This window comes from Conger conger, chromosome 4, assembly GCF_963514075.1.
Source record: "Conger conger chromosome 4, fConCon1.1, whole genome shotgun sequence".
In the NCBI taxonomy this organism is placed as follows: Eukaryota; Metazoa; Chordata; class Actinopteri; order Anguilliformes; family Congridae; genus Conger; species Conger conger.
Window position 1 is genome coordinate 61,740,348 of NC_083763.1, and position 22,266 is coordinate 61,762,613.

General features: G+C 41.7%; 1 protein-coding gene across 2 annotated transcripts; it reads right to left on the reverse strand.

The window, feature by feature from the left end:
* Nucleotides 1-1,696: 1,696 nt before the first annotated feature.
* On the reverse strand, nucleotides 1,697-22,007 carry marchf6 (membrane-associated ring finger (C3HC4) 6). Of its 2 annotated transcripts, XM_061239862.1 has the most exons (26): nucleotides 21,711-22,007; nucleotides 19,720-19,819; nucleotides 17,109-17,182; nucleotides 16,393-16,536; nucleotides 15,805-15,877; nucleotides 14,781-14,949; nucleotides 14,320-14,512; nucleotides 14,088-14,149; nucleotides 13,934-13,966; nucleotides 13,670-13,721; nucleotides 13,525-13,583; nucleotides 13,122-13,202; nucleotides 12,484-12,552; nucleotides 11,634-11,708; nucleotides 11,216-11,350; nucleotides 10,867-10,986; nucleotides 10,572-10,672; nucleotides 9,874-10,011; nucleotides 8,902-9,106; nucleotides 7,955-8,024; nucleotides 7,683-7,864; nucleotides 6,878-7,012; nucleotides 5,456-5,545; nucleotides 4,766-4,898; nucleotides 3,827-3,962; nucleotides 1,697-3,458 (listed from the first exon to the last, which is right to left on the reverse strand). In XM_061239862.1, the coding sequence occupies exons 1-26, from the start codon at nucleotides 21,727-21,729 to the stop codon at nucleotides 3,371-3,373; spliced, it is 2,736 nt and encodes a 911-aa protein (XP_061095846.1). In that variant the 5' UTR covers nucleotides 21,730-22,007; the 3' UTR covers nucleotides 1,697-3,370. The 2 variants fall into 2 exon arrangements, with proteins under 2 accessions (XP_061095846.1, XP_061095847.1); XM_061239863.1 differs by lacking the exons at nucleotides 1,697-3,458; nucleotides 3,827-3,962; nucleotides 4,766-4,898; nucleotides 5,456-5,545; nucleotides 6,878-7,012 and adding an exon at nucleotides 7,022-7,311.
* Between the last annotated feature and the right edge of the window lie 259 nt (nucleotides 22,008-22,266).

The following is a 22,266-nucleotide window of genomic DNA, read 5'->3' on the forward strand; positions in this document are numbered from 1 at the left end:
TCTTAATTCCTGCTATTATCGCTCCCCATCTGGATCTCTCCATTTCCCTTGGGGATACCTCACTGACGCCATCACCCAGTGCAAGGAACCTCGGCGTGGTGATGGACAGCCGACTGTCCCTCTCCGAGAACATTGCGGCGGTGACCCGGTCATGTAGGTTCTTCCTATACAACATCAACCCCTTTCTCACCCCCTACTCGACCCAGCTCCTGGTCCAAGTGATGGTTTTCTCTACCGCAACTCCCTCCTGGCTAGCCTCCCAGCGTCCACCAACTTATCCAGAATGCAGCAGCTCGTCTGGTCTTCAACCTTCCCAAACACTCCCAAACACCTGCTTACTTCCCTCCACTGGCTGCCTGTCATGGCTCATATCAAATTCAAAACATTGGTGCTAGCCTTTCAAGCAGTTAAAGGGTCAGCTCCAGCTTACCTCCAAAAAATTGTCAGACCCTAAACACCTGCCAGACCTCTTAATTCGGCCACCACAGGCCACCTGGCGCCTCCCCCTCTCCAAACTTCCACCTCACTATCACGACTACTGTCTATTCTGGCTCTACCGTGGTGGAACGAACTCCCTGTGGACGTAAGAACAACAGAATCTCTTGCCATCTTCAAGCGCAGACTGAAGATGCACCTCTTCAAGCTGCACCTCTCCCTGTCCCTCCCTACCTCCCTGTAAACCATAATTGTTGTCTTTACCTGTGATATTTACCTGTGAATTAGGATGATACCTAGTCAAATAAAACTAGCAAAGGTAAGCGGTTTGTTCACACATTTGCGTGTTGCGGTATTACGGTTTAAAAAATAATAAATTCCGATGATCAAATAGGCTCTAGTCCTCATCTTTGTTGTACAGGTAGCAGTTGAAATTGTACTTCCCTCTAGGGTCTTTCAGCTCACTTATCCCTGGTTATGCACTTTGTTGTACGTCGCTCTGGATAAGAGCGTCTGCCAAATGCCATTATTGTAATGTAAATGCAATGTGACTGAAGTTTCAATTTCTCTGGAAACAGACAAGCCTCAGAAACTGGGTCATAACAGTATTCCGGAGCAGGTGTGAGGGGGAAACCCTCTTTGTGGAATGCATGGATGCAGCACAAAAACTACCCTTAGGCAATGTGATGTAACAGCAAAGAGATGATGCAGGAGATCTGGAACAGCATGTGTTCAAGCTCACCTTTCAGCCTCATCAGTGAGATTATTCCACCGCCACACTCAATTTCCATTCAAGGAAACTTATCTAAAGCAAGTCTTTTTACCCTCCAGCAGCCCAATGGAACCATCAGCTACATCGGCTGTTTCCCCAACAAGGAAGCGGGGCAAAGAACTAAGTCCACTCTGGAACTAACAGACAAGGACATTCCTGGAGTTCTGATGGAGAAATGTGGCATAGTGCCAATTTATGATCTCTGTCCAAAAGATGATGACACTGCTGCACCCAGTCATTTATTAACGTTTTGTCAGTCTGTATATATGACACAATATCATTTTTTAAAATTGCTATTTTTATCAAGCCATTGCAGAAGGTGGTGCGTCTAGATACTGATTAAGACTGTTTTATGGCACGTTATTTCTTGTTAGAAATTCTGAAACATTTTAAATTCTCCAAACTATAATGTAATTACTTGCAAAACACAAAAGAAACAAAGCACACATTTGTAACATACAAATATACAAATTTAACATTTGCAATACATTTTTGAATAAAATGTGTATTTCCCAGCATTTTAGTTGTAAATGGTGAATGACTCCCCAGCAGTTTATTTTTAAACATTCACAAATCTCTTACAACCGCTTGGGCTGAGACAAGCTGACAACACAAGTATCAGAGAGCACAGTTATAAACAAAGTCCATTTCCAGTTTGTATTTATACCATTATCTTGCAGCATGCCCATGAGAAGCTATGGTTTTGTTCAGAAATGTGTTTCAGGTAACAAAACTATGTACACAGCTCACCAAACCATAACACCTTATGTTGAGACATACAAACTGCCATGCCATATACATATAAAAATAGAATACACATTTTGCTTGAAAAGATGCAAAAACAAAACCAACAAAACACCCAAGCATTGGGTTTGTACAGTATAAGATCTATAAGGTCACTTATAGAAGATTTGCATTCAAAGAAGTCCTGTGCCACCTCAAATCAGCCTGAAAACATGTAAGACTTCTTTTTAAATTGAGACTTCATGAAAATGATTGTAAAAAAAATGACAAATGACACCTTTCCTCCCAAATAATACTGACACAAGAGAGAAACATTCATTTTATAATGGAATTCTCAACCCTTTCAGTATTTTAAGACAAACGGAACTTCATGAAATGTTACTGAAAAATACATTTGACATATCTAGCATTACTGGCCCTATCACTACTGAGAAAACAACATCACTTTAATTAATTATGCACACTTTTCAAAGCTCTTGTATTCCCCTAATCTTTGCCAATTGTTAAAATAGTTTGGACAATGACCAACACTTGTTTGCATTTAAAATAAAAAAGGGAACATTTTTCGGCACTCTGAAATGCTCATCATGGTTAAAGCTGATCATGTGTGCTTGCCAAATTGTATGTGAACACAACCTGCAAGGTGTATGCATCTCTGAAATGATATTTGTATTAAGAAATGGTTTGATACACCAACCCAAACATAAACAAGACTGAATTGTGAGAATTCTTTAAACAATTGTTTAAATTCACAACTTTTTGAATGGCCTTCTACTCAGAAATGTAAAATGCAGTTGCATTTTACAATGCAGCTAAAATGAGTGTTTCTGATGTCACACATAATGTCAAGTAAGTGTTACAGGCCTTGGAGCCCATGATTGTCTACCTATGCAATTAGACTTCATTTATTCTCCCTCAAAATACAGCAATACAAAAAATAAAAGATACAGCAACAATGCTCATTATTTTCTTCCCGTCCTTTACCTGTACAAACAGAGATTTAACTAATTACTACATTTCTCTAGTGAATTGGCACAGGAGCTTGTGATTTGTAAAGCTAAGCTGACCTCAACATTAGGTTTCTTCAAACAGGCAAACCTACATACATTAATTAGTTATTGGCACTGGGTCAGTTTGAGACTGAACAAGAAGAGTCCAAAAGATAAAGTGACAATGATTTAATAAATTAATACATTTTTTTTCCCCAAAGATGTACAATGCTCATTCTTTCAACCCAAGTTTGTTTGTTTTTTTGGAATTAATTCCCAAATATTTACACATGTACAGTTCTCAAGCTTCACTTTAAAACAGGAAAAGAGAAGGACACAAGAGTGTCTGAAATATGGAGGAGCCACAAGCAGACATGAAGCAGGGGCGGTGAGTTGGTTAGCTGCAGACTGATGTCATTGACAGCCAATCCTACTCTTGAGGAGAGCTGGTGGGTGAGGCTGAGCTTGCTTTGCCAGCCTTGCGTTCATAGTTTACAAGTCTCTGACCAACAAGGTACCTGGAGGCAGACAAAGATTTGCCAGTTAAAAAAGGACTTCTATGCTTGAGCATAAGCACACTGTTAAGCACCGTAACAAGCATCAAAACAGGAATTACTGTATATACGGGACCATCATTCCATTTTGCAAGCTACACTTAGAAACCATAGGAATCTGCCTTGAAATCTTTTTAAAATGCAGTCAATTTCAGCCTAAATAGATGAAGGGACACAGGTCCCATTTGATAATTACACCATTTTCAGCATCTTTTATATTGACTAATCGTTTGTTCTCTCAATCATGCAGTAACACCCAAGGAAAATCATTTCATAATAGGGCCACAATTGAGAAGCGCCCAGTATGCTTATACCCACAGAAGAATACTTACTTGTCGTTCTTAATGTGCTCATAAAGGCGCTTGAATTGGCGGATTTGGAAAGAGAGGATTCCCATTAGCATCACAACCATTAGAAGAAAAGGATAGATCCGGCGCTGCACCAGATTCTGCATCTCCATGGTAACCCCTACAGACCAACGACGTGACGTCAGACCATGACATGTGCGTAACCTCTTCATCATGCACATTCAGTTTTAGCTTCACACAAATGTAAAGGACTGCAACAAAGATAAGTATCTATTTTTTTTTACATTTCTTCTCATTCGACCAACTTAAAATGTAAAGTGAAAGTGCATTCCTGAAATATCAGTGTTTCCCCTGGAATTATTTTCAGGCCTGGTTGTACACACCAAAATCCCATAAACATGTGGCACTCAGTGTCACATTCTGGTGCAGTCTGATGGCGTACCAGATGGTCCACAATTCATATTTGCTTTTCTTTTGTTATATCTTGAATATACAGAGCAAACAAACTTGATCACAAGGAGAAGACTTGATCAATGTGGTGTGTTTACAGCAACAACAATAAGCAGTGTAACCAATCCTGCATTAGAATTAAGACTAAATGTAAGACTAAAAATAAGTGTTATTTTTTGCCATTTTACAAAACAAAAAATTTGAAGACACTCTTGAATTACAAATAAACAATAGACTTTTCTGTTTGATTGACAGGATAATTGGAGCTGACCATCGATTGTTGTAGCCATTGGCCAATTGTGCAAATTTGTAGTTTTACTGGCTGCTATCAATCGTTGGCCTATTAAATGGTGCATCCCTACACAGGGGAACATTTGATTTCTGTGCTTAAACAGCAGACCCCAAACCCATGGTCTCGGCAAACCTTGGATCTTTGAGATTTTTTAAATATTACTCATTCATGAAAAGAGAAACATTGTTTCAAGAAAGAGAGAGTAGCCATTATGAACCTACCTATGATTGGAACAATGGCAGCTGCAATGACATACGGCACACAGAGGGACAGGAGCAAGACGGAAATGACTGGAGCGGCCAGCTTGCGAATTATGAAATGCAGGTCAATGTTGCGGATCCCATTTGCATATACCTAATAAACAATAAACAGGATTCAAATAAAGAACAGCAGGAAATTAAGTGATACGGTGTGTTCATATGTGGGCCTTGACACAATGCAGGATGGTGTACCCCATAGGCAGGAATCAAATCCTGATAGTATCATTGCCAAATACACTGGGATATCCCACAGGATGAACTAGCACATGCGGCAATAAGCATCACCAGGGCAGAGTACTACAGGAGACGGGCATTCCCCCGCCACAACAAGAAAGTGTTACTACAGTGTATAAAAAATAAAAAATAAATAAAAATAAAAGAAGACTAACTAAATGTAAGCTGTGCAACACCTTCTGTTCAAGTCCATCTGCTGAATGCCTAAGTAATGCAATTTTAAGTGGCCATTGTTAGCTACATGCAAAATGATGGACATGCAAACTTGTCTGTGCAAGTTCATTGAGAACGCTGCAACTTTTGGCACAGATCTCTCTTAATATTACATATTACAGCAATTGATTTACTTTATGCATTATGGAGTATAGTGTAAAACAGAGGGAATGTTTGTTCCAAAAAACATAAAACTCCACAAACCTGCTCAATCACAGTCTTCAACCACCACTGGGGACCCATGAGGGTAATGGCAGCTATGATTTTGGCGTGAAGCACTCCCAGAGCCCAGTCCTGCATTGCATTAGAATGGAGCGACAAGTCACACACATACTGCTTAAAAACATTTCACGGGAAAAGAAACAACAAACTTTTCATACCACGGATCTTTGAGATTTTTTCGGATCTAAATGGTTATTCATAAAAGTTACCATTAATGTTTCCATGCCGAAAACATCCAAGTTAAAGTGTATTTTCTGGGGGAACCAATAAGTTCCCCGGGCGTTATGCATTGCGGTAATGTGCGTATTTGCACACATTTTATTCATGAATTTAAAAATATACGTACTCCTGTGCAGCTGGCTTTAAAGGGGCAGTTCACCCTATAATTAAAATCAGGTATGTTTCCACTTACCTGGAGTCATAGCATATCAATCCAGAGTTTTCCTGAAATGTGACGAGTTTGAGATAAATGCTTCAGCCCAGCCTAATAAAATGGACCTCGTGGGTCCAACTTCATGTGACCTCAATGTGCCGAAAAAGTACATTTGAAAAAGCAATGTCTCTCTTCAAATATAATCCTGCGACTCCAAATATAATTAATTTTCTGAGCTGCTGCATTTATCAAGAAAGTTTTGTTGAAATTACGAGTTATCTGGATGGACAGATATTACTCCAGGTAAATGGACACATCTTAATTTAATTTTTGGGAGAACAGCGCCTTTATGTGGTTAATACAGTGTTATGATATTGACTTGCATTGCTTATCATTACCTGCAGAGGTTTTTCTTCTTCAGGTGAGCCACTGTAACACTCAAAATCTCATCTGAAATCAAGCTGCAATGGAACATGCGTTTTAAAATGAAGACTTTGCGGCATCCATTTCCTCACACAATGTGCATGTGTTTCCCACCAACTCCTCCATTAAAATTTGCGTTCCATGGGTATAAAATGTTACCTTCCCGTGAAATTCCTTCAACGTCGGATTGCCAAATCTCCTGTACTAGTGAATCTAGTGTCAGCCAACGCCTCATTATCATACCTCTGGAAATCACCTTACAAATATTAACTCTCAGTAGAATAACACCTCACACTATTGAAACGCAATAATCTACTTTACACAAAAGGTTTCATTGTTACTGCACTGCGAAGAATAATGGTGTGATAAGCTGACACTGTTGAAGTATTCATTTGGAAGCCATCTCTATGGATCAATAAAAATTGGTCGCACAGATTTTGTGTGATGTGTAGATGATATTGGCAGCTTTTATGAATAACCGAGTATCTATGATCTGCTGGCAGGACGTGAGCTCCATGCGGGTGGCTGTTCCGCGTGGATACAGCCAGCCTGACCTTGTGATTGAGACGCCCGCCCAGCGGGTCTGGAATGAAGCCAGCCCTACGCACCTGCCAGGGGTAGAAGAGTGGCGTCTGGTCCAGGGGGACTCTGAGGGGCGCTACGATCACCAGCTCAAACAGCAGACCCAGCAGCAGGGGGATCACCCCGGCAACCAGCACCGCCACTATCAGCGTCTTCATTATCTGCAGAGACCGCAGCACCACATCATTCACCATTACAATCAGACCCAGCACCGCCACTATCAGAGTCTTCATTATCTGCAGAGACACAGCACCACATCATTCACCATTACAATCAGACCCAGCACGGCCACTATCAGCGCCTTCATTATCTGCAGAGACCACAGCACCACATCATTCACCATTACAATCAGACCCAGCACGGCCACTATCAGAGTCTTCATTATCTGCAGAGACCACAGCACCACATCATTCACCATTACAATCAGACCCAGCACCGCCACTATCAGAGTCTTCATTATCTGCAGAGACCACAGCACCACATCATTCACCATTACAATCAGACAACAGGCTGAGGCGCTTACACATTAACCATGAAGTCTTGTGGAGCAGCCGGCTAGAACTTTGGGCCTACAGACGTAAATTACCAAACATCAACCAAGTGGCTTCATTCAAAAATGAGAGAAATATGAGAGTAAGTGTATCGAAATAAAAGCATACAGTTTTCCCATATGCTTGAACATAATTAGTATTTGCAACCTTCTCGTCATTTTTATCAAGTGTGCCAAGAATCCTGGAGCCGACTATATATGTATTTAAAGCATGTAAGAGCAGAAGGTGTATATTGAGGTGCAGCAGCCCAGCATGGTGTTTGTTTTTGCTTCATGCATACCATGAGCGACCACTCCTGGACCTTGAGCAGGATGACGGTGCGGCCCTGGGGCATCCAGGCCAGCAGCACGGTGATGCCTCGGATGGACAGCCAGCAGACGTACAGGCCGCAGGCCGCCGTGTACAGCTCGTGGATCTTAGCGCTGCCCGTCCAGAACGACATGAGCCAGCGGCCAGCGAACACTGCCCGTGTGCCAGGGGGGAGACGGGGGGTTAGACAGGCTGACTCGTCAACAGCAGAGCGAACGCACATGATCTGGGTGCGACACTCACCCGGTAACGTCAAACAAACCAGGCTGGCGGCCAGTAAAGTCACACACATGAAGGCTATCAGCAACACAATCTGCAAGAAATAAAAACAGAAATGAATAGAATTCATTAGTGTCCAAGACACTTTATGATAAATGACACTCATATGTACAACTTACAAACATGGAGAACACATCAGTGTTAGCATCAGGAATGAAAAAGTGTGATACTAAGAAGGCACAGTTAACAGTGTACAGTCTAACAAACCAATAATTAGTATAGTAAACAAAAGTAAATTATACTATAAGGGGCGGCCTGTAGCGTAGTGGTTAAGGTAAATGACTGGGACCCACAAGGTTTGCCGGTTCGATCCCCGGTGTAGCCACAAAATGATCCGTACATCCGTTGGGCCCTTAACCCTGCATTGCTCCAGGGATTGTCTCCTGCTTAGTCAAATCAACTGTACGTCGCTCTGGATAAGAGCGTCTGCCAAATGCCATTAATGTAATGTAATATGAACCTACTTATCTTAAGCTTAGATTTAAAACTAGCAAGTCATCATTAATCAAAACAAAGAACTAAACACAAGCTTTCAAATATGCATTTTTGGCCCATAATGAAAGGATTTGAAATTGTGTGCGAATACTGGCAGCACAAGCAGCATAGTGATGCACAGCTGTGTAAAAGATGGCAAGCCCACTACTGACCAAGCGTAGACCTGAAGAGACCAGTCAATCTGCGTCAGTCTGACGTTACACATCAACAAACATGTTCGTCCATTTCTTTAACTCCTGTTACAAATTAGGATATTTATCCCCAGATTACAGATTTACTAAACACATTTAGTGTAATAAAATATATCTAGCACTTGTTAACAGTATTAGAGTAAGACAGGGCTACAGCGGTAATGAGGCAGCTACATGAGTGGTAGTGAGGTGTGGAGGATTCATGGGTGTGTGCAAGAGGCTTACCCTGAATGGAAACCTCATGGGCCGGTGGTAAGGCTGGAAGCCCACTGGGCCTCCCTGCTGTAATATGGCCTGGTGTGCTGCATGCAGCCCCTCTCCCACCACAGGGATGGCGTTGTTGTTGCGGGCCTGCTGGTTGTTGTTAGCCTGCTGGTTAGCATTGTTGTCATTCTCCTCCTGGTCGCCCAGCAAGTACGAATGGAGGTCTCTGTTGAGAGGTATCAAAAGGGGTATAGACAGGTTTTTGACATTTGAAGCTAAAATGCTTTCACAAGCGAACATGTGATTCAAAAGGTGTGAAATTAAGACACGGTGTGACAGCTAGAGCTGGAAACGTATCAAGAAAAAAAAAGGAAGTGGTCAAATTTAAACAACATGCAGACTTAGATCAGAATGGTTTTTATACAGAGACAAATGATCTATCGTGCCATTTCTCAAACCATAAATCATTTGCTGCAAGAGCCACAATACAAACAGCAGGAGAGGGAAATTTCTCTGGAACACAAGCAGATAAACTATTGTCAATTAATCAGGCTGTGGAACAGAGGCACAACTTTGCCAGACGATTATTGAACCATTTTTTAAAGACAAGCTGCAACAGAAGTTACAGCAGCAATAGCTTCCGCGAGATGACGTAAACGCAAGTTAAACAGATCGTTTGGGTGAATTTCTGAATGGCGGGGAGTCGATGTGACTGATGTCAAATAAGGAGGGGAATGGAAACCTGACAGACATTTGATCAACATACAGACCCACTGGAGCATGACGACGTAAAATCTACATTCAAATCGTTTTCCAGTAAGTGGATGGAAAAAAACTTTGGCATGAACTTTAAGACGTGTTCGTACGGTTAAGAAGAATCGACTGAATAAGGGAAAAGCAGAATTTAGATGTTGTCTTTAAGCAGAGCTAACGGCAGTACTACTACTAGCGGTTGGGCTGTGGTGGTGTGAGCGGCTGTGGGACGGTACTCACAGCAGGTACCCGGCCGTGACGGTCCAGGCGCGCACCAGGCCCTTGAGCCACTGCCGGGTGTGGCCCTGCTCCAGCAGAGCCGGCAACACCACCTGCAGCAGCAGCAGCTCCAGAGACAGCTCACTCACAGGGGCGTCACTGGGGAGAGGAGCATCGTCAGCCTGCACTGTAACCCATCCGCACACTACAGGAATACCACACAAACTCCACAGGGGCATCACTGGGGAGAGGAGCATCGTCAGCCTGCACTGTAACCCATCCACACACTACAGGAATACCACACAAACTCCACAGGGGCGTCACTGGGGAGAGGAGCATCGTCAGCCTGCACTGTAACCCATCCGCACACTACAGGAATACCACATAAACACTGCACTCACGGGACAGTAAACATCCCCATGCCACAAAAGGGAGAATTAATTATAGTCCATAAGTCAAACTATCCTTGCCCACAAATCATTAAAAAAAAATAAAAATTAAAAAAAATTAAAAAAAATATGTTTTGGCCCTCGTCCTTATCTTTGTTGTACAGGTAGCAGTTGAAATTGTACTTCCCTCTAGGGTCTTTCAGCGAACTTATCCCTGGTTATGGGTATGCACTTTGTTGTACGTCACTCTGGATAAGAGCATCTGCCAAATGCCAATAATGTAATGTAATATAATGTAATGTAATAAAAAATAAAAAAAACTGAGCTTACCTGTAGAGCATTACGTTATAAGGAAGGAAGTTTGGTAGAATGAGTTTGATTATCCTGATTGGAAGCCAAAGCATTAGCAGGACAATGGAACCAAATACAACCTGTAAGGAGACAATGGAATACATGAGGATCTATGTAGTAAATCAAATACAAACTGTAAGGAGACAATGGAATACATGAGGATCTATGTAGTAAATCGAATACAAACTGTAAGGAGACAATGGAATGCATGAGGATCTATGTAGCATCCGGGCAGGGAAGCAACACAAGCAGGTGAAGACACGTTTGTACTTACCACTGATAAAATAAATCTTCTGAGATGTCTGTATATTGGCAGATGAATCATTTCTTGGACTGGATTAAAATCAGGATCATTCAAGTTTCTTAGAAACCACAATACTCCAGGCCTTAACACCTGAGATGATAGGGGAAAAAAAGATGACTTATTATATTTGGCTTTTTAATAAAAATTCTATATTCTATAATATTTTACCAAATATTAGCTCGACCTATGCATTTTTGTCGTAATTCAAATACAATGTGGGACTAGATTACAGCAAAAACATTCATTTCCCTCTGCCTGTTTAAATAAAAAATGTAACCACATGAAATACATCAGTAGTTAGAAATAGACAGCACCTTACCTCTCGCAGTAAGAGAATAAAAGAAGCAAAGTAGAAGACGTAGACCATTCCTACAAGCCAATGAAGGAACATGGTTGTGCCAGGGGCTGACTGGAAACTTAGCTCTCTATCCTTCAAAGAGGCATCAAACATTTCCTAAAGAAAGAAATTGATATTTTTACATTGCGCCAGACTCCATAACTTACACTAGACATGTTTCTGCTCATACTGTCAGAGTAGAACACTGACTGAGTCAGAAATATCCTTCCGGTTTTGTGGGTCCTGAACTCTCTGCGATTAATTCTATTTTACAAATCCGTACTCAAAGGCACAAGGGGAGCACAGACTAGCTTAAACTGGCTTGTTTGCTAGTAATGATGAATGTTCATGATCGCTAGTGGAAATGGTGCCATTTTGACACTGCGTTCGTAGCACATACCAGTGAACAAATGTCCAGCCACCAGCCACAGATGAGGGGGAAGACACCTATCTCCACAACCACCAATAATGAAACCTGGAAAGGGAAGAATCCTGGATGAAGCTCCCCTTCATAAAATGTGACATTTTTCCTTAATTATGATCCTTGCATTACAAGCACACTTGGGCATATTAAGTCAAGTAAACACATCAGTAATTGTAATTCTGAACCAAATACTAAATGCTGTCTGAAAGATGAAAATCAATTAAGTAGCAAGCATGGCCCATAAAGCAAAACATGTGAAGCAAACAACCTCAGTGAAAGATAATATAAGACACGGCATTGTCATTCGAGATGGACACTATACTGCCACTAACGTTGTCAGGCAGAAAATGTACAGCATTTCCACTTGTCAAGAGTAAAATAGCAAAGTCTTTTTCCTGTATGAACATTTTCCTAAACTTTACCATACAGATATCTAAACAGAGAATCTTTCATTCTAGTGTCAATTGCATAGTCAGTATTATTATAGGTAATGTTACGGCCACAGTGGTTTTCATTCACGTATTTTTACTAGAATCTCCAGGATGATCAAGGCCATAATATTTAATAAACATTAAAAGAACCAGGTCCTTTTCTTGGGAAACTATGATTATTTCCCGCTCAGGTTTAGCACACTTGGAACTTACCTAGGCCTGAAAAAAGGGCAAAAACAAATCTTACTTTCTAGTTCAGTGTGGGATTAAATGTGCAAGCTTCTGACGCAGGACAACATGCCAAATATCAATCTAGCTTCAGCCAGAATAAAAATGGCACATGAAAAATGACCAACGACTACACAAAGAGTAATAAAAGTTATGGAAGCAGGTACCTTCACGACGATGTAGCAAACCCCCAACAGGCGACGTGATCTCTGGAACCTGACCAGCGCTGCGAAACCCTGGCCACTCATTAAGAAACAACACGCTGTGTGCCTCACTCCACAACTACGGCCTATTACACATTCAAACATCCTTCTGGAAAAAAAGACTTCAAAACAGTCGCCGTGATAAATGGCTAGATCTGACTTTATAAAGTCTTTCTAAGGGATGTCATTAGACCAGTGAGAGTAATCCACAAGGCAACACTCCACAAATCTTTTCCTCCCCTGTATGTATATTGTTGGCAATGCATTTGGCATGAGTATTTCAAAATCAACAAAAAAAACTGCCTGTGCAGAACAGAAACCCATTGGGGCCCACTTCCATCCATCAAAACAGTAATTAAATGACCAAATCTTAATCCATCCTGTTCATTATGGTCCATTTCTGCAATCTGTGCACTAGGCAAAGACTGACATTAGATGGAAAATAAAGTTGGCTACCCAAAATGTTTAAAAATAAATGAGTTTCAATTATAGATGGTGACCAACACTATGAAAGTGGCTGGCACTTGGTATGCAAGTACAGTACTGAGTCAGTGAGGAGAAGCTAGCACAGCTATGCCACAAGACACAGGGCAGAAGGATACGTGACACACAATTAATGTCACAGCCAACAGCACGTAGCCCACGATTGTGGTGATCAGACCCTCAAAGTGAGAGGCTTGGACCTGAAAGACAAAATTACACGGTGATAATTTTACTTTTGGTAAATCCTTATATTATATCCTTTTTTTCTGTTGCATCAAGTGAAAATGTCACCAATCTGAGAAGCTGTAACATGTGGGTGATTTCCTCCAAACTCCTGGTTTCAGCTGTATCTGGGACATTAAAGCTTCAAAATAAACCTAGAGAGGTCAGCTATTCCCCAGCACAGACAGGATATTTAGACAGGATATCTAGGTCACTGAGATGTGCCAGCTTCTGAAGCACAGTTCAAAATGTTACAAAGAAGAGAAGATGAATGGAAGCTGCTGTTGTGGTAGCACTTACATATTCTTCAAAACCAAGTCCCACTACAGAGAAGTGTCCAATGTGATAGGGGCAAAAAGCTGCAACACAACAGTCACAAAGCTTACAAAATGGTCAACAATCGTACAAGCAAAAGGGTTTAAACCTGAAGAGGCTAGATGCATACCAAACACAAGAATGAAGAGCGTGTTCAGTGAAACGACCCAGAAGACGTGTTCCTGAGGAGAAAAAAAAAGGTCAAATGTTTTGATGAGTTCTAGCCACATAATTTTTTAAACAGACTCTCCCATGCTGAGGAAAATTCAAACGTGTCAGGTTCCACTGCTTTTTAACACTATGCCCACTTTGCTTGAGTCATGAAATTGAAGACAAATTTCACTTTCCCCTCGCTGCTAATATTGAAACGACATTATATTTTAGACTTACATACCAAGAAAACCAAGGAGCCATCAAGTCCAAGCATCTGAAAATACACAAAATAACATGAGATTTCCACTGTGCTATCCACCCCAAGTAAAAACCTGTACCATAAGTTGTGCAGTAACGTATGTAATGCAATGTAAGGTGGCCAGCAGCAGGCTTACCCTCTCCCAGGTGAGCTCCTCTGCTGCTCGATCCCACTCCAGCGCATTCCAGTTCATATCGTCTGCAAAGAAATTCCATCAACAAGTCACCCCCGCTGCAGTTTAAACTACCCGCTACCACCAAAAACCAGGCCAGCAACATCGCTGCATTGCTCTCAAGTGGTAAAATTCTAGCCTTAGACCTGAAGCGCTGGCATCGGCGATGTAAAGCTGAGATGTGGGCTGATGGTACCTTGGGCCCCGTTGTTGGCGTCCGCTGCATCTTCGGCTCCGGCCTCGTCCTCATCCTCGTTGTCCACCTCCAGGTCCTCTGCCGGGTCCATCTGGACGTTGGGGTTGTCGGCCGCCACCTCGTTCTCAGCCGGGGGGTTGGCGGGCGCTGGGGCGGCCTGGTTCTCTGGGGCTCCGTTTCCAGCACCAGGGGCCTGGTGGAGACAAGACGGTGCTTTACTCCTAAATTCAACTTTTTAACTTTTCAGAATTTGAACTCAACATCACTCATTGACTTATAACGCTTGAGGTTATTTTCAAGTGGAGTTTCCTCATTATTTTAAGGCAGCAGGGAAACGTATGATTTTAAGCTGAACAGGCTTGACATTTTTGACAGTGTGCCCCTCACACGGATGTGAAAATGGGCACACAAGAAGGGGGGCAGTAATCCAACACCTGCGTGTGTGAGAAAGACAGGGATACCTCATTGGGCTGCCCGGGCACATTGGGAGGCTGCTGCTGATTCTGCTCCAGCCATTGGGGGGCGCCACCATGGACGATCTGCTCACGCAGCCACACCAGGCTTATGAACGCGCACAAGGTGCAAGTCACCACGAAACAGCCCTGCAAACAGTCCGCCAGCAAGTTCTCTCTGCAAGGGAGCAGACCGACAACCACAGCATCTGTAACGGCTTATTCATATTTTTCACACTTGAGATTCTGGAACATTCAGGTTGTTTGAACTATTACTTATGCACTGAGATTTATATTATTATTACTACTCTCTGGAAGTCAGTAAATATCAAAATGGAAAGGGTTAAGCATCTGGACATGAACTTTCACTTCCCCGCGTACAATGAAGATGACTAGGATATGAGAACTAGCCATATGAAATGTCTGCATGTGAAGGCGTTTCAGATTCCTATTTATAGTTTATTAACAAAATGTATAACACTCTCGTTTTTAAGAAATGGTCTGCATACACTCATTGCCAGAATTAAAATATCGATAAAAATTACAGGGGCACCATTTATCACATCCCATCCTCCTGGAAAGGACTGGATTATGTACTGATCCTAATATGTACTGAAAGTCAAACACAAAAACCACAAAATAGCTCACAGGTCTTTTAAGCCATTGTGCAAAATCCCTAACATTTCTGTAATAATGCATTTTCTCCCACAAAAGGCTCATCACATTACCGCAGATGGCTATTCTTTCTGCTTATATCAACCACAATGATTGTCTGTGGCATGGGGCACCCCTGCCTACTCTACAGAGAAAGCTTTCACAGAACAAACAAATCACAATGGTCCAACTGAAAAAAGGATAGGTCACCCTTCATCGCTTTCTATGCTTCATTCTTTGATGGCTGACAGAACTTTCCTTCAAAGGCAACAGGTAAAGTACACCTGCTTAAAGCGCAGAATCAGTGGAATCAGATGCACTGAAGGAGAACCTTAAAGAAGGTGTAAAGAAGTACCGTGACAAGATGGGGGACACTTACGTGGACAGCATATCTAATGGCAGCGTCAGTAGCGAGCTCACAGAGCCGGTAAATAGACACTTGTAGATTCGACCTTCAGGAAAAGTGGAGGGAACAAACGTGAGACGTCAACATCAACATCAACATCACTAATGCTGCAGTCCTGTTGCTTTTCTGTTGCGTTTCTTTTTTTAACCGATTACAAAACGTAAGCATGCAATCAAATTCGAGCAGCGTGCTTAAGATAAATATAATGCTTCATATTTCAATACCACATATTTAGGCTTAGTTCACTCCAAACTCCCTTCCCAAGAATAGCCAGTCAGCACAGCAAGATTGCTCCAGACCTACCGGTCAGCACACTCCCTCCCAACAAATTATAGGCCAAAGCACCGAGAACAGCACACATCAGGCAAATCCTGCGCAAACAGCTCCAAAGCATTACACACGGACTCCATTTTCATATATGAATTTGGCTCGCTACAACCAAGAAATGTAATCTAAATGAAGCATATCTTTATAGCATAATCTTCAGACAACTTTGGAATAAAAGGTACAGATGACAATTTAAGGGCAGTGGGTGTGAAGGCTGGATTATACAGTACTTACATGCTGTGAGGGGAACCACTCCTAACCAGGCGAAGGCCACCAGTGTGTAGTGAAACCAGTATCGTATAGCTGTGCCAATACTCGTCACCAGTCCGGCAAATATGTCCTGAACGGGAAGCCGAGAAGGCATGTCTGGAGAGTAAACTGGAAATGACAGAGGTACACTGAGATATTAAAAACCTGTCCCCTCTAAGTTCAGAAAAACAAACATATGTCCTTCAATAGATCCATCAAGACAGACTGCACTGCTCCTTAGGTGTGTTACTTTAGGGGACTGCCATTAAGACAGCCTTCTTTACTCCGAAAAACTTGGTCATGGTAACTGAATCGCCACTGATGGAAAGGTGAAATCATCTCATATTTTCCTGTTATGCACATCTATCCAGGAAATGTTCGGAAAAGGCATTTGGGTAAAAACCCCAAAACATCTCACCTCCTTTGATAAGACCATAAAGTGACACTTGTCTGCTTGAGACAGGACTGTCTCTACACTCCCTCTACCACCACATGCAAATACTTCTTGCGGAGTTACTGTATACTGCAACAGCATGTGAAATAGGAACAATAAAAAATGGGAACAAAGAAAGTTGTAACTGTATTTATTTATATGTATCCAACTACATGAACAACCTTAAAAGTGTACTCTGAAATCACATCAACCCACATACTGTACTCACATACTGAACACAATGCAACATAAGGAGTTAGTAACTTACTTGGCGTGAAGGCAAATCTATGCTTGCACAATTCACAGTACTCCTTCCTGCTGTGCTTCAGCCATTGAACCAAGCTGTAAAACAGAGATCTAATTACAGCAAGCGACAAATGCAGCACCAGCCAGAAAAGCATTATTATAAACAAAAATCTAGCAAGTACATACTCTGTCCATTCAGAGAAAAACACCCTCCCGAGAGCATCATATTGTGAGCTGCCTGCTGTTCATTTCCTTCCTATGAATGAGACTTTGGCCTGGGTGAGAATGGGTGGACACAAGCCTGATTTCCTCTGACAGAGCACACTAAATATGAGCTACAAGTCTTGCAGCACATTTCCCACTACACCCAAAAGATTTAAGATAGCAGGTATGCAGAAAGGCTATTTTTAAATGTTTCAAAGTACATGTAAAGGGATTAACAATGTGAAGTACAGGCAATTTTTCAGAATGAGGGGACATAAATGGAAATGAGCAAAAGGATAAATTCTGCAGACATTAGGAAGTACTTTTTCACAGAGAGTGGTCACTGTGTGGAATAGCTTGTGAGAATATGGAGTGGAGGTATAAATACTTGGGATTTATTAGAATGTGCTAGATACTATATAACAGTAGGTACATTTTAGTGGTAGGAAATGGCAAGCATTGCTGGGCTGAATGGCCTGTTGTTGTTATTATGTTATGCTATGTTTTGTTAAAGCTTCATTAATCAGACACAGGTTGTGTTGGAGCTGGTGAACAGGCAAAGAGACTCTGCACACTTTGACCCACTGGATAGTTTGGAAAGCAGCAGAACTGCTCAGCTGACCCATGGCTGTATCACCAGTGGGTGCCACAGGAGAGGCTCAGCATGGCTAGCAAGTGCGGATGGGGGTACACATATAAGTCCATAGCTGTAGCACAGGTTACATGAAGCATTCCAAAAAGCTTATAAAAATTCCCAATGCATTCAAGAGAGAATGGAAGAAGGCATACTGAGCGGGTCAATCAAAAGGAACCTGCTTTCTTATGTTGCCAAAACATTTATGTTTTCAACAGCCCCATGAGGATTTTTTATGCAACTTGCCCCCCAGGTAGCCAATGAATTTAAGTGTGGATGTGAGGCACTGAGAGGCCATAGCCAGGCTTACTGACTGAGGCTTTGAAGAAGAAAAAAAAACTGAGCATCAGAGCAAAGGGTGTTCTTTGAAAAATGTAGTATGGATTTTGGGATATTGATCAATTGTTCACTTGTGACTGGTCATGATAAGCTTTGAGTGTTGCATAAGCATGCCCGGTGATTGGGCACAGGTGAGGATCTAGCCTGTTCACTGTCCTATCTGCTAGAACAATGATAAAAATGACCCGATGCATCTCCTTATCACAGTGGTTCCCAACCTTTTTTGGCTCATGACCCCATTTTGACATCACAAATTTCTGGCGACCCCAGAGACTTTTGTTTTTCTAGAATTAGTTCTTGATCATGTTTGTTATACTGTGTTGCAAATACAGAGTAGCCAGATTAGTGCACAAAGTGACATTTTATTTTCCCTGATCAGGAAATACATGTACAGTTAGGTAAGCTACAAGGCTTGATTAAAAAAAAATTTTTTAATCAATTACTACACATTTCAGGCGACCTCATTGAATTCCGCGGGACCCCACGTGGGGTCGCGACCCCAAGGTTGAAAAACACTGCCTTATCAAGAGAACAATGTATTTGTGCCAGTGGCGTGATGGATCCTGAAAGTCAGCATGATTCCCACCATCCAGGATGTTCACACATCCAGCCATCTGGCGAGACTACAGAGCTAAAATTCAAATCATTTCTTGTCATCAAAAGCCTGTCATTCGCAAACCACTGACCTAGGATATCGGAAATGACACCCAGCAATCACTGGAGCAATCCCAATCCCATGACTGTTTCCACAGTCCCATTTCCACAATGCTGGAAATCCTGACATAGTGGAAGCACTTACAGCTGTGAGGAGCTGGCTACTCAGTCATCACATGGATGCAACCTGACCTGTATCCATTGATGAATGAATAAATGACAGAAATACGTCCAGATATTTTCCAGTAATGACGCTAAGCCCTCTTGAGCGAAGACTGAAGGTTTTGTGTGGACCGGCGTGATGGATGTCAGCAAGTGTGGTGCAGGCATGTAGGGTGATATGCTAATTGTTGTGTAGGACAGAGTAATCAATAAGGAGGTCCAGACAGGCGTATCTAGTCCAACTTTACTTGCGCTGATTGACTGCAACTTGACAGCACAGCTCTACAATAACAATGATTTATTTCTGAAACATTCCCTTTCTGATGGAACAGAATATGCCATTTGAAGATGATCTTGTTGCTACAGAGATGATTGGGCCCTTTTTATGTTTTCATGATTTTCACAACAAAAATGTTACAGAAGAATGCAGCCTGAAGGCGGCCAGTTGCTTTCCTTTGAAGTTTCTGAATTAACAAAATTGCTTTGGTTATTTGTTGGATTCTTGTCCCTTTTATTTTTCTGTAGCATATTGAATTGTATGCAGTTTTATGAGAGCAGTGACTGTTTTCCCACAGAGAGAGGCAGGCAGATGGGAGAGCTTACTGAAAAGCTGCTGTGGATTGATGGGAGAGGAACGTACCATTCCTGATGGATGAACTTAATGCTGCCGGTGCATACGCAGGGGTGATAGAGTGGCTTGTCTGGGGTTCCTTCAGACCGACAGACCCTGCATATGTCCGCTACAATGAAAAAGGAATAAATTAAGTAATTTTCACAAAAACAAAAGGTCCACAAGGTTCACAAACTTCCAGGAGGACATTTTGTCTTTAACTGAAATAAAATTCCACACTAGTCAGTAACCCCCAGGGCAAGGTGCATTGTGAGAGCAGTCGTTATATGTGTAGACAACCTTCAGGCAAGGCTATTCTGATGGTTAAAAAAATTAGAATGCAGCAGAATTTACCCCATAATTTGAACAATCCGGTCAACCAAAGAAAGTTAAGGAAAAAGTTCCCATGAGCAAAGCCTTTCAATAAATTGTTGAACTGATTAATAGAAATGCTACAACACTATTCATGATCCTTAGATAGACCTATTAACCAATCAATCAAGCCTACACTCTGTGAGCACTTTATTAGGTAGTTATTAGACTTCTTTTTTAGACTTCTACTGCTGTAGCCTATCCACTTAGAGTTATGATGCATTGTGTGTTCCGAGATGCTCTTCTGCATACCACTGTTGTAATGCACGGTTATTTGCATTACTGCCACCTTCATGTCAGCTTTGACCAGTCTGGCTCTTCTCCTTTGACCTCTCATTAACAACGTGTTTTTGCCTTTTCTGCTGTTCTCTGGATGTTTTTTGTTTTTCACACCATTCTCTGCAAAATCTAGAGATTGTTGTCTATGAAAATCACAGGAGACAAGTTTCTTAGATACTCAAACCACCCTGTCTACCACCAACAATCATTCCATGGTCAAAGTCACTTAGATCACATTTCTTGCCCATTCTGATATTTGGTCTGAACAACAGCTGAACCTCTTAACCAGGTGTTGTTTATATAGCTAATGTTTGGATGAAAAATTAGATTTTGAGCCCTCGCTATACCAAGCGTGGCAGTTCTTGTTTTTTTCTTTCATACATTTACAATCAACCCAATGTAGCATGTCCTTTTACTTAAAAAAGTTCCGAAAATACAACAAACGTATTAATTTGGTTTGGTACCGAGCCAGTTAAGCAGCTAACTGCCTAAATTAGATAAATTAGCTAGTTCATCAACTTTCATCTTGGCAACATTTTTTGACAGCCATCAAAAGCATGTCAGCTAACATTAATGAATACACTTGCCAGCTAGCTAATACCTAAATATCTAACTTAAATGTGACGTGTAATAGCACAAACCTAAGCACTTTTGCAACAAATTCAATTACCGTGAACTTTTTTCAACCTAGTAACGTCAACTTAGTGAACAGACCGTCGCTACAAAGCTAGCTAGGTAGGTATCGTTATCGATCAGCAAGCATCACCATTTACGAAGTTCAGGATGAAAGGTACCTAGCTAAATTATAAGCATGCTCAGTCAAGGAAATTGGGATTAATTGGTTTTACAATAACTTACCTTGGTATTCAGATAAATTAGCTGGCTGAGGCAGTTATTATTGTTAGCCAACTGTTGCAATCATGTTGATAAATGCTAGGCTACACAATGGCTAGACGGAGAGGCATTTCAGGTGTCACTACAATTAGATAGGTAGCTAGCTAGCAACGTATTAATTCCACTGTCACTTGCTGTTGTTCACAGGCCAGCTACCTAGTTAGACTTTATAGCGAGCTGGCGTTAGCTAGCTACAACAGCAACCTTCGTATAACTAGCTGAAGTACGGCAGTTAGCGCTAGCTACATACCAAGCTACCGTTATTGCAACCCAGCTATACAGCAAGTGTTGATGCAGCCAGCTAATACTATTTCGTTAGCTAGTTACTTAGCTAGCTCTATAAATCGCTACTGTAAGATAACGTTACCAAAATAATCATGGCGAACAATCAATACGATTCGCCAAAGCGAATTATTATAGCTAGCTAGTTAGTTAAACGTTTCAATCTTACATAAAGGTGGGTCGTGTTTCTTTACCTTCTTCGGCGGTGTCCATCTTGTATGGCGACGCACTGCTCTCGACAACACTTCAGTGAGCTGCCGTCAACACATCAAACCTTTTAACCTCCTTGCATTAACCAGACCGTCTGGCAGCCTGACGATCAAAACAGATTCAAGTAATGACACATTGAAATCCCAAATCTGTGCCCGGTTCGAACATTAATGCCTTCTTAATTGTTTGCTTGACGCCCTTTCCCCTTATGTATGGGGAATAAATCTAACCAATGTGGAACATGTTAGCATCTAGCTGCAACGTCTCCTCTTTGGCGCTAGTGGTGGAAAATCCGCACAGCAACACAGGGAAATATTCCGACACTGCTTATCATGTTACGGCAGCATTTAGTGTACACGACAGTTCTGGTAGTTTTCCGACTATACACGGCCACTGGTGCATATAAACAAAATACATATGTTGCTACATTTATTAATGGAACTAAAAATACAAATACAACAATGTATATACTACAACCAATCTAAATGACAGTAATTAACTGTACCTGGCTCAAATATTTCACATGAGATTTCAATTGAT